The 13,569-nt window shown below is 44.9% G+C and overlaps 1 protein-coding gene across 3 annotated transcripts in view; it reads right to left on the minus strand.

Annotated features, from left to right (window-relative positions):
* RERE (arginine-glutamic acid dipeptide repeats) overlaps window positions 1–13,569 on the minus strand; it is a 378,810-nt gene that overhangs the window by 242,815 nt on the left and 122,426 nt on the right. For all 3 annotated transcript variants that reach the window (XM_059716439.1, XM_059716437.1, XM_059716438.1), the window contains exon 2: window positions 5,381–5,851. In XM_059716439.1, coding sequence (XP_059572422.1) covers window positions 5,381–5,705 — 325 coding nt within the window. In that variant the 5' untranslated portion in view covers window positions 5,706–5,851. The remainder of the gene's footprint in view (window positions 1–5,380; window positions 5,852–13,569) is intronic.

Raw genomic sequence — 13,569 nt, forward strand, 5'->3', positions numbered from 1 at the left:
AAACACAAAGGCTAAAAATCACATTCAGACTCAAGCAGCAGCACTTGAATATAGAAATGCTCTAGTCAAGATCAAGTATAGATGTGTTCATTCACATACTCAACAATAAGCTATATACTTATATAATCCCTTTCTTCCAAACAATAAATGTTAATCATTTCTGCCTGCCACCAGTGAAATGCAACTACTTCTGGGGCAAGATGACAGAAAAACAAATAGGTTGACAGAGGCCTGAACAGCAGCAAGGTTGATTTTGAAAGAAATGTTAGCCAAAGACCCAGGAACTAACTGCCAGGAGAATAGAATAAGAGCAATGGGATCTTCAACTACACCAATCAGAGCTGACCCCGGATAATACAAAATTAAACTGCTTTCCTGAAAAGCGACTAACAGGAAGTTTAAGTTTGAAGATGCACATTAAAAGAGGCCACCCACATAATTTATACCCTTGTGATGCACTGCTTACTGTGGAAGGGTATGAGCACCCAAATGAGTTACTGTGAGGTTTATTCACGGACATACTATAGTGTAGCTGTTGTGCCATAACTGCCGGCATCTGTTTCTATCCTGTAAGTGCAAGGTAGCTCAACACCTCTCACTGGGCAAGGCAGCACAATACAACGGTGCAATTGCCACAAGCAGCCCAAATGCCTATGAATTTGCCCAACTATGTTTAACTCTTACGCAAGTCAGAAGCTACCAAATAAAATCTTAATTTGCACTTAACCTTCTTTGTGACCATACAGTAAGCACTGGAAATATACCATTTAAGATGCGACAATCCAGTTAAGACGTCATTTATAATATCTTGCAGACGGCTAATCAGCTTTGAAGAGGGTAGCTAAGCTCATGCTTCTTCAGCAAGGGGATTTCTAGCGGTCTGAATTTTTACTGCTATCCAAAAGCATCATTGAAGCAAACAAGAGAGATAGAGAGAGAGATGACTAAAGGGGCAAAAAAGACAAGTCATCGGAATGTGATCATTAGGAGCTGTGTTTTATTTTAATTACTGAAAAGCAGACTTTGTTCAACACGTGCTATTCACATTACAAAACCAGAATAATCTCTTACGTAATCTTACAGCTACATTCCTCTGGGTCGCCTTTCATCAAGTAATCTCAGAGCAACCAAAATAAGCTTCATAACCTCCCTGGAAGGTTTGGCTGGTACAGCACTTATCCTACAGAGGAAATGGGCACAAAGGGTTTCAGTTAACTTGCCCACATCGACATGGTGGAGGCTGTTTCCAAGGTGGTTTCCCTGACTCCGCACCTTTTGCCGGACCATGCAGCTTTTTCCAGATAATCACAATCTAAAAAGTAATTGCTGTCCCAAGCACTCAACTCCCTTAGAACTTGTTTTCCAACAGCCACCTCCTAAAATAATGTTCAATTAAGGGGTTTTTTTTTATTATTTGTATGAGCAGACTGTTCTCCAACATTGTCAACCATGTGTGCTCCCAGGTGGCTAATAAGGTCTGACTGATGCTTGGCCAGAGCTGACAGTTCTCACTGAGTGTGGGTTCTCTGATGATTCAAAAAGGTCTGTGCCATGATTGAAGCTTTTCCCACACTTGGTACATAAATAGCATTTCTCCCCACTGTGTGATCTCTGGTGAATAAGAAGGTACAAGCCCTAACTGAAGCTTTTGCTACATGCCAAACGTAAATAAGATTTCTCTTCCAAGTAGATTCTCCTGCAGCGTATAAAGCATGAGCAATCGCTGATGCTTTTCCCACATTCACAGCCTTTAAAGGCTTCTTGCTCCGGTGTGGATTCTCTGGTGAATACTGAGGTGCGAGTTCAAAATAATGCTTTTCCTAAATTCATTACATTCCTATGGCTTTTCTGAAATTAAAAAAAAAACAAAAAACTTCCTTTGAAAGCCACAGGCACTAAAAAACTGGATATAAAAAAATCCTCCTGCACTACAACGGAAAAAGACCCATCTAACTGGTGGATGATGCTGGAGTCCCCTATTCAAGAGCTGCAATTTTATATCCCAATAGCGGCTGCAAGCAGCAGCTGTTTAAGGGAGCACAACAAATATTTATAGAATATGCAGGATGCATACATAAAACTAACAGTTGTGTGTATATAGCATGGGACTTGCATCTAAAAGGAGCTATTTAAAACTGTCAGCCTAAAAAATTCAAAGGAAGCTTGTTTGCCAGCAAGTTCCTCTTCCCCTATGCCTGCTCCCCCGCACCCTCACCAGCAGGCAGAGTATAAAGCACTTTCTTTTTGAGAATTAGTCAGAAAATCAGATTGATGATCATTGGACCCAGACACAACGCAGGCATTTTTGTACTAAATTCTGCTTTCCTGCCAAAACATGTCTACCCAAAAGTCAGACTGATACTTTCAGTGGAAAGCACCTACAGTGTCCTATTTTTTCCCAGTTCTATTATATGAACTACTAAGACGACAAAACAAACTGATTTTCTACCTCCATTTTAAGCCAGGTCACTCAGCAATGAAAAGCCAGTGCATTAAAGCACTTCACCACAAAACCCGCGCAAAAGCTGTGCTTAATATACCATAAGTGATCCCAATCCACTGACATTGGAGTTAAGCTACCCCAAAGCTGAATTCTGTGGATTCCCTACTTTTGCTCCTCCACTGGTCATATATTTCATAATTTAAAAGTCCTGACTATTGAGAAGCAAACAGCGTAATAAATATTTTCAATTTGGCACATCTGAGGTGTGCTTCTTGGAAATAAGTTGATGCATCTATATAAAAACAAGATTTTTTTTTTTGTATAGAAGAGAGAATAAAAGAAAAAAACAACTTAAAACTTTACCTCCAAAAGAACCTACCATTATTTAAACCCTTTGACTCGATTATACACAAGGCAAAAAAACACCATCACACCCCACTCATCTGGGAGTTGGTCAGTAGAGGTGTGTGAAGCAGGCACTATTCGATTTGGATTCAGCCCAAATCAGGGACAGTGATTCGATTAATTGATTCTGAAGATTCGATGCCGATTTGGAAAATCGGCGATTCGGACATAGACGCAGCTTTAAATGTTTTTTCTACACACCTTGAGGTACCAGCACAGTTTGTGAATGCTGCGATGCTGGGGCGTATGGAGCGTCCCACAGGAACGTGGGCCCCCCCCCGTGTGCTTGGCAGAGAACCTGAAGTATTTCTGGTCCACTTCCTGGGCTGCCAGGGAGAGGGCTGCCCCACCCCACCCCGGCTCAGTCATTGGCTGCAGGGGGACCCTGGGAGCACCCCCAGGCCCAGGAGGCACCAGTCGCCGAGCTGGTGGGGGGGGGGGGTGCAGGAAGCCCCCCTGCACACTCCCCGGTAGACGTGGAAGTGCTTCTGGTCCACTTCCAGGTCTGCTGCTGAGCGCACTAGGGAGCCGCCCGCACCTCCGTGGGACACTCCACGCTCCCCAGCACCACAGCACTCACAAGCCCCTGCTACCTAGAGGTATGTAGAAAAAACATTTAAAGCTGTGTCCATGTTTGAATCGCCGAATCTTTCCGAATCAATTTGGAGGGTTGCAATTCAATTCAGAGAAATTAAAGGGTCCTCTGATTCGATTCAGATTCGGAGATTCGGCCACCGAAACGAGCCGAATCGCCACCGAATCAAATCAGGGACCAAAACTTCACACAACCCAACTGGCCACACACACTGCAGCAACCAAAAGAAACAGATGACTGACAGGTTAGAAAAAGAGTACCAACATTTTACACTATTTACAGCTGTTTCACCAGCTTCCACATAAAGCTTTAGTACTCTAGAAATGCAACAGACCATTAGAAAATTACACAGGCTTCCCATCATTAGCTTCCACTGTTTTCCTTTGGAGTCAGTTTCTGTTTTGCTCCAGCAGTGTTACCATAGTATAGCACGCTGCCGATTTTACAGAAGAGCAGGATAAAAATAGTGGAGCCCCGAAGCTAATCCTTTTGATAGCAGAGACAAGAATAAATACCCCTTACGGTGAAACAAACAACTGCAATTACTCATGCAATCAAGATTTCACAATTCTTTTACCCCCAAATAGAAATTATTATTCAAAATGAAGATGGCAACCAGAATAAAAAAAAAACAAAAAAAAAACACCACCACCACAAACCACTTTCCTGGGGAATTTCTGTGTAGTGATCAACTGACAATGGGCACAGCAAGAGGGTCCTCAGGGAGGGCTAATTTTAAAAAAAAAAATTAAACCCTGAAAAAAGCTAACTTAATCACTGCAGGATTTCACATAACTGGCACATCAAAAGATACCCAGGGTACAATGAAATTTACCCTCTACTACTGTGCCCTGAAACAACCTTGATAAGATACCAATGTTTTCACACAGAACAAATATTTATAGTGAGAATATACAGCTTTTCACTGAAAGCCAGAGAGCTCCAGAAAGGCTAGCACATATGACTTGCTTTAATCAATGGGTAAACTACGTGAAATATTATGTGATCAAGTCTGTCAGGAAAACAAGCCAATAGCATTATGAGGACTAGGCTCCCAGATGCCCTGACTTGCAGTTCACTGCCTAGAGCAGCCTCAGCTATAAACACCTCCTCCCATGAAGATGGCTTGTGAAGTTGGCAATGGAGCTTTAAAAGCAAGTAATACGAACAGCGGTAATCAGACTCAGTCACAGACTCTGGCAAATGATCTCATGTCTCTCAAAGGAGTCCTTACATACTGCCAACTCAGCTGGGGCTCAGCTCCCAGCTCCAGAGCAGGGAAGCTGGAAGCCCGTAGAACCGTAGTTGGAGAAGCCATCAGAATTTCTCGTCCCCGCTCTGGAGCTGCGACGCGGAGCCTGGCAGTTCCAAGGCACACAGCTCAAGGCCAGTCTGCATGGAAGGAGCACTGGGAGTAATTAATTCGTTTACAGTGCAGGCTGAACTTTCTGGAAGTGAAGCCACCTTTGTTCAAGAGCAGTACCCACAAGGAGCATGACTGCAGAATAACGTATTCCACTATAGCGAGGCCAGGCCCAAGCGAATCTTAACTCCCTTCGCAAGCCTGACATTCTAGACTGTGGCCAGTTACAGACAGGAATATAAGGAATTGGATGGAAAGGACAGCCAAGAAGGAGTGGAGATGTGAACTGAGGATGCAAAATAAAAAAAGACGGGAAAAGCAGAGAGAGAGCACCGATACAGAATAAGACAACATAATGGTAAGGAAAAGGGGTATTTTTCTTAAGAATAGGACTTAAGTTCACCCCCAAATCAGAATTGAGAGAGATATGGAAAGCACATGACAAGAAAGTTTGCCTGTGTCCACTGGAGACTGCACACCCTCCCTTCTAGGACCACCACGGACACTGCAGCTGAGACACGGTAGGGGGCTATGCAACTACAACCCGAACTAGCACGTGTTTAGAGCTCCTTACCTCCAGGCCTGTAGACAACATCATCCTCTGTGATGAAGGACGTTATCTCACCGTTGTCCGTTCTCTCGTAGCGAGATTTCTTCTTCGGTGGTTTCTTTTTATTTTTCTTTGTAGACTCCTCCGTGGTAGCGCTGTTGTTATCGTTGTCCTCGTCTTCACTGTGGTCGCTCTCGGCATAATTCTTGGCGCCTCCTTCCAAAGTACAGCTCCGACGAGGACGCGAGTTCTCGCTCTCTCTCGCTTTGTCTCTTTTGTCTCGCTCCTTGTCCCGGTCTCTGTCTCTGTCCTTCTCTTTGTCTTTGTCTTTTTCTTTGTCAGCTGTCATGATTCGCCACGTGCCTTCTTCTGTCCTCTCACGGCTGGGCCTCCGTGAAAGGTAGACAGTGAGCCTGGGCTTCAGTCTTCTGAATTTCTCACTCAAATCCAGGAAAAATTCGACCACTCCAATAACCCCAGTGTTTTAAAAAGGTTCTTGAAAGAAAAAGAAAGAGAGAGGAAACGTTATTACTCAGAATACTCTCATAATCCCAAGCTTCTCCCCCGCCCTGCAGTTCTCAAAGTCAAAAAGTGACTTTGAAAATTATTTCAGGTTGTCCTGTATTTTATATGTTTATAAATAACTCAAATTAATTCCGTGATAAATTATAGTTTCAGATGCTGCAGATGTAGCAACTTTCTCTCACCCCCACAAAAGCTCTTCAGAGTTCTTTGCAGAACCAAGCGCAAGGACCATTTCATAGCTATTGCCAACATACAGACATGTCTGGGGTGGAATCTCAGTTTTTAGAATAAATACCATTTTATACCAAGAACTAACTAAAAACATAATCAAATGCAATTGAAAAGACTCCAGGGTAGGCGGGAGGGAGGTTTCTAGAGCACAAATCTGACCGAGACACAAGGTTTACAACCCTTCTTCTCAAAGCAAGGACAATAAAAGCTTTACCAAGTAGCCCAAATTTCAAATTTTACACTTGATCCCAGGAGGCCCCTTCCAGGCCTATGCCCCTATATTTCTAGCACAATGCCCCACAAAGCAGATAGAATCATGTCCCACTTGCTGCAGCTCCCAAGTACTTGTTAAGAAAGCTTCTTCTCCAAAACAGAACTAAATTTGACCCTAGAAAGCTTTCAGGATCTAATGAGTTCGCACCACAAGGGAGTCATGGGCACATCAGCCAGTTGCTTGCAGGTATCAGAATAATAGACAGTCTTTGGGATTCTTTTCCTAATAAAATACAAATTTCTTTAACAGAAGGAAGAATCTAATCCTCTTGTCTTTGTCTCTCCCATTATAATATCCTAACACTGATGACAGATTGTGCTTTGAGGTCCCCCGTTGCCCAACTACAAATTGATTGGGAAGTCACGCATGCAGTTACAACAATATTTATAAGTGAATGGCATGTCATAGTTTAAGATCCTCAAATAGCCATGAATGCAGTGCAGATTTCATCAGTCACCTATCCATTCTGTGATAAATCCCACCCCCAAAACCTCAGACACCACACATTTGCCTCACTCCATTCAACTAATTAAAATGTGACAAAGAACGCTGCCACGTTTGGAGCTAAACTGTTCAGTGGGGGCAGATGACAGAACAAGGAGCAACGCTCTACAGTGGCAGCAAGTGAAGTTTAGGTCGGATATTAGGAAAAACTCTCTCTCGAGGAGGGTAATAAAGCACTGGAATAGGGGTACTCGGAGAGGTGGTAGAATTTCCATCCTCGAAGGTTTTCAAGACCCGGGTAGACAAAACCTTGGCTGGAACGATCTAGTTGGGGAGGTCCTACTTTGAGCAGGGGGTTGGACTAGATGTGACCTCCTGAGGTCCTTTCCAACCCTCATTTTCTATGGTATACTGAAAGCCTCTTGTTTGCTCAGTCCAGAAGCCAAGACTTTACCTTTAAATGGCTTTCCAATCACTCAGGTCCAACAATCTGGACTGACAGGTTGCATGTTACATCCTTGAGTGGCAGCCAGCAGCACAAGCAATGTTAACATTTTTGGCACCCTCTTCTGGAAAGCCTCTAACAGAATTTGCACCAGTTGAAGCATCCATAAGCACTTTTTAAATTGCTTGCTAGAACAGTTATAGCCACTTATACAAGCATCATTAAATACTATTTTCCTGAAAACATACCAACTTTAATGGGATCATTCCAAAGAAGTAGATCCAAGAAGCATGAACACGCAAGTTAAATGGAAGAAATTCAATGTTTTCTATGGTTTATCAATCCAGAGTAACGGGATCTGGGCAGCAATTAATTGTACTCGCATATATGTAAAAAGTCCAGGAAACTAGGTATCGCAGCTTTAAGAAGACTATAGCCGGAAGTCACATTTCAAACAGAAGTTATTCATCCTACAAAGCTCGGAAAGACTTAAAGGCAACCAAGCTGCTGCCTTTAATCAAGACTTTTGCTACCCGAATTTCTCAGGAAAGGAAGCACCTTCAATTAAGGTAGCTTTGGAAATACACGATCGGCCACCACGCACTGGTGCTCCTTTGAGTTCTACCTTAGATCTTTCCATGATGCCTCCCATTCACAGTATCCTAAACTATGAACACAGGAATGAGTAAGCCATGAAAAGCAAAGCCAGAGGCATACACCTGGAGCAAACAGCATCATGGCAGCTGTGCAGACAAGCAGGCTGTGCTAAGCTGCCACAAATTAAAGTAAGGAGAAGGCAACAGCTGCCACAAGTTTTAACAATAGCCAGCAACGTTGGTATCCAATTGTCCTTTGCAGTGCTACCTTGCAGGATAGCTGAGATAGAGCAAGGCAGGACCTTTGGAGAAACAGGCCTAGAAGGCTCCAAGCTGTCAAGATTCCTCACAGCAATTTCCTTCTGGGAGATCTATAGTTAACTGCGACAGTGGCAGCATGGATGCATCTCATCTTGATATCCCAAACCTACTCCCTCCCCACCACTGCCAGATCACCAGGCTTTTCTCCATTTTGGTTGACCAGACCTCCCAGCAATGCAGGGGGTTAACCCACATTAATGCAAAGTGGTCTGGAAAGAACACAATGCTACAGCTTTTAACAATCCCCCCTTGATTTCCCCAATTTGGATGAGATGGGTTTGCTAGAACTCACAGAACAAATAAATGCTGCAACTGCCTTCCCCATCCACTCACCCACATGTATGCCAATCCTATTCAGTGATCCTACCTATCTGATGCTACCATTTCTTATGAAGCCTTAAATGAAGCAGAAAGGAACTGTTTTAACTACAGACTAAGCAGCTGCAGGATAATGGCTGAATGCACCTTCAGGTGACTGAAGCCTAGGTGGCACAGAGCCAGTCTCTGTCCAGGATTTTAACCATCTGCTCGGTCTTGCACAACATCTGCAAGAGCAAGGGCCTGAGCAAGTATGTGACTGCAGATGCAGAGGTGGGCACAGCAGCTCAAGCAACCAGAATGCTGACTGGTTTGACAGTCAGCAAGGAGACGTCACGCAGGAGGCTCTGGTTGGTAGTTTGAGGAAGTATGTGAGCAGTGCACGTGCGTGGCACGTATGCGTGCATTCACACACATGAGCTCCCACACGTTTGCTACCAACTTTCCACGCTGGGGTGCCCCAGTCTCACTAAGAAATTGAATGCAAGGAAAATGCTTGCAGTCCTCATTCTTTTGGAGTCACATTTGGCCACTTTCTCTGCACTCCACATACCCCAGCTGCTCTGAGCATTTCATTTGACTGCAAGCAGAAGCAGGCCTATGGGCTCTCTATGTGGACATCTTCATTTTTTCCACTTCTCTTGTGGCTGTGTTGTGCATGTACTGGTATCTCGCATCTCACCAAACTAGTGTCTGCTGTGCAGGTGGCCCCTTCAGGTGTCAGCAGGGCAGATGCGCTTGGCTTGCCTGATTGTACATGCAATGAACTGTCACACAGGAACACCACCACTCAACCAACTTCTGTATTTACTGGATAAAATGAGTCATGAAGCTTTTAAACCCCCCGATAAAGAGTTTATTTAAGAAAAGGCACAAAACCAAACACGGAACATGGGAACAGATTCAGAATTTGGGCTTAAACAAGTACAAAACAGCAAATGTAAGGAAGGAGGGAAGGAAACTAAGATTACAGGAAAAACGTTAGTGCAAAGGAGAAACTTTCAATCTCTGTGCTGGCTAGGACTGAAGCATGGAGTGAGAATACATGATCCACATCCCTCCAGTCCAAATCCAGGGTCCATGTATACTGGAGTAACAGGAAAGAAGGCCGGCTTGCAAAATGATAGGGTCAGATCAGCTTGGCGCCTAGAAACCATTCTTCTTATGAAGCTGTGGCAGGGGTCCTATTGCTCAAACCAGAATGGAGAGCTGCTAAGCAACTGCAATGGACTCAACCTCTGCAAGAGAACAGAACTGGACTGCTGAGCACTGGGCCCTGATCCTGGACTCCAGATAGGAGGACTCCTTGGTATTAACACCCAGGATGACATGGTCCACCTCTTCAGACAGCAGTCCAAGAATCACTTTGTGTGCACTGTCTCGACAGTGCTGCAGCTGTGGCTCATGGGCTGAGTTAGCCATCTCCTCCTTCCATCACCTCCCTTATTCCCTCCAGTCAGCGAGGTGCTCCACCGCTGTCACTGCTTCCATCCTGGAGGGCCTGGGAGTTTCAGGTGCCAGCCCTAGACGGCAAGAAAATATACAAGTAGTCACCGTTTCAGGCTTGGTTTCCAAGGTCTCAGATACCAAGCCCAACCCTCACACAATTTATGAGATCCCATCACCAGAGCTTCTTCCCAGCCCCGGGAGCTTTTGGTAAATTTAAGACCTTTTCAACCTAGCTCGCAGCATCCAGGTTGGTAGCCAGCCATCTCAGGGAGGGGAGAGAGCTGCCTGACCACACCTGCAAGGTTGGCAGTAGCAAATCATAGTTAACAAGGGCCATAATCTGCTGGCATAAGCCCTAGATTGTGCGAGTGCCAGCATCATGCTGGCAATCATTCTGCAGTTTTAAGAGGGACACCCACTGCTGGAGGATGCCCTTTGTGAAAACACAGTAAAGGTGGTTCTGAGAGACTGGAATGACACAGCTATCCGTATGGGATGCAGGGACAAGCCAGCCATCCCCAGCAGTGATACAATTTTGCTAGAGCACTTCCTGTATGTCAAGTGCAGATCCTCTCCCGAGCTGACAAAACCCAGGTCTGCCAGGCTATAAATGCTTATCTGTGACTGGCAGCTGTCCATGTTATTTTTATCTTTAAAAAAAACAGTTAATCTGGGGCTGGGCATGTGTCATGCATACATGCTAAGGGTGTTGCTCACATGTGCTTAAGAGGTTTCATCCCAAAGGCACACAGCCTTTTAAGACAGCTGTTCCATAAAGGTCTGCTTTTTGAGTCCGGCACACCTGAGTTAGGGTAGGAGGGGAAGGGCATGAAGCACAGTCCCAAGCATGCACACATCTGTTTGCAAGGGCATTAGTTGGAGCATTAGTTCACAACAGCCAATGACAGTAGCTGTCCAAACACTACTAATGGACTGCATGTTGACATGCAAAAATGACCAACCCAAAAGGCAGATGTACTTACCATCCATATCTCTGCTTCTGATAAGGACACGGTGGAGGGGACTGGTTGACTGGCAGTGGGCCTCCGCAGCTGGCCTGGAATGCTCCAAAAATGTGTTTGCTTCTGGCTGGCAAAGATGCAGACTCCGAGAGACCTTTTCAACATTAGAGGTGCTGACAAAGGTCTCATCAGCGTCCACCCATAAATCTGCCACGAAGCAGACTGATGCTGGTCTCCCCTCACAAGATCCAATCCAGCTCCTTGTAGCACAGAGTTGTGGCAGAACCTACCCCCAAAGTGTCTTGAGCAAACGAGGCTCATTATGTTTACACCCAATATCCTTAGCCTTGGAGCACACTGAGGCCCCTTGGCTGCTGTCTTGGATGTAGGTTTCTGTAGACATCCACATTCCTGTGGTTATTCCCAAGGGCTTGCTTGATCTTCATTTCTGCCTGGAGCCCCAGGAGGCCCTGCATCTCTGCCCAGGTTCAGCTGCTGGATCAGTGAGCAGCTCGCCTCCTTAATGGTCCCAAGGCCATAATGGCTATAGGCAGCAAGGCAGGGCAGGGGGCTTCTGAAGTCTCAGAATCTGAGCAGAAAGAGGCAGAATCCATCCATGCACAAAAATCTGAAAGGCAACACTTGGTGCCCAGACCTCAGGGCAGCAGAGGTCTGAAAGTTAATACAGCAACCCAGTCTGAGGTGGAACCTAACCAGTTAGGAAAGGCAGTACACCCAGTCAAGTAGCTGTATCAAGGAGGCACCATATACGAACAAAACTTAACCCGTGGCCTTCTGAAACAGGACTGGCTCTGGGACAGAAGTTTGCCACACCTGGGGCACGTCTAAGCTACATCTTGGGACTGCATTAGGAGTTCATGGCTTTTCTGGATCACAACTGCTTCATGCACCGCAAGTTCACTAGTGTAGACATCCATGGTCACAGTGATGATTTAAGCACTTCAAGACTGAGAGCCTTAAGTTGCTCATCACTTACTTAAATGCCAACATCCCCTGACGTTTAAATGCAAAATGACTCCTACCTTTAAAAACACAACTTCGCAATTTAAATGTAACCTAGAAGACACCCCTACCAAAAACAACCAAGGACAAAAGTGGAGTTGAATCTGTAGGGAGGTTTTGCCAGCTCATGTGACCCTACCGCATGACAACAGTTTTTGCCACCAGGAAAATGCATTTCGCTGTTAAAAAAAAAGGATAGTGAAACCAAGTGTAAGAGCTTCAGATGTGGCAAGGTAACCACTTCAACAAGAAATTCAAGCTCCATGGGAGAAAAATATGTAGTTTATGGGAGTGGAAAGAATGAGGCAACATCACTGAAATACCTGTCCTACAATACAACAAACCTGCACTGAGAACAACAGTCTACCTTTAAGATAGCAAGTAAGAGAGCACCCACTGGGTTCTTCGATGCGATCCCAACAGAACTTCAGCCAGCAAACCTGTTTCTTCCATACCCAATGTGAAAAAACTCCCGCCAAAGTCTGCAGGAGAGGAGACAACCATGACTTAAATCTTAAGGAAATACTTTTTTGTGAACAGCTGAATTGCTGCTGGTCTACAAACTCCACGAGTGGAGCCCAAGCTGAAGATAAAACCCCATATTGTTGGGTCTTTACAACGCAGTATACAACATTCACAAAGTAAATGGTATTGGAGTGTGCCTTGAACAAGGAGAAGCAAACAGGCAGCAAGGCATGTGTTTCTGGAGCTTGAGAGGTTTCCCCAGCCCCGCAAGCCTGAATCCTGCAGACACGAAGGAAATGGACAGCTTTCAAGGATGAGGAACCTTAGGCTACACAGATCAAATCCAGAGTCAGACTGGGGATAATCAAAGGCTATTATCCAGCTGCCGTCTGGAGACGGATAGCAAATCAGCAGTCGGCAACCAGTGGTAAAGGTCCCCAAGTCCTGTTTATATGATGGCTTCTACCACTACTATTGACAGTGGAGCTGTGACAATTGTAAATTACTGTAATTTTCCTGGTTCAGATGTGGCCTTTGAACCCAGCAACGTCAATTGGCTTTGACCAGCTGAGGTGGACAAGTGACCGTGTCTCAGTTTCCAAGGAGATCTATTCCCTGGTGGATCAGCTGTGGGTTTAAATTATTCCAGTCTGAAACCCTGCCCATGTTACTACTTCCAAGTACAAAACTGAGGCTCCTTGGGGACAGAATGCCCCATACATTAAGCATTTGAAATGGCAATAATAAAAGAAAGCCATTTCGATTTTTTAAAAGTCAATTGAGAAACAGGACTGGCTCTGTGTGCCTGAAATTTCTCCCCTAGATCCTATGTGAATCTCTTAAAACAGGTTGCAATACACTCTTGTCCCAGCTGACTAGTACTCCCAGCAATGGAAATACCCAAAAGAGAGACAAATTGCTTTTGCTGTCATGGTTCAGGCTGGGGCTGGAATCTCTCAGGCTTTTCCTGAGTGAGCCAATCATCCAGGTAAGAAATGATTCCAGCTTCTTTCCTCCTTATTGCAGCTGCCATCATCCTGACAACACACAAGGGGATCTAATGCAAGTCCAATGAGAAGAAAACAACAATGAAGATGTCAACTGTCCCGAAAAGCCACAGGTACCAAGGATGGCAAGAGTCTATAGGGATGTGGTAATAA

Source organism: Alligator mississippiensis, chromosome 13 (assembly GCF_030867095.1).
Source record: "Alligator mississippiensis isolate rAllMis1 chromosome 13, rAllMis1, whole genome shotgun sequence".
Classification (NCBI taxonomy): Eukaryota; Metazoa; Chordata; order Crocodylia; family Alligatoridae; genus Alligator; species Alligator mississippiensis.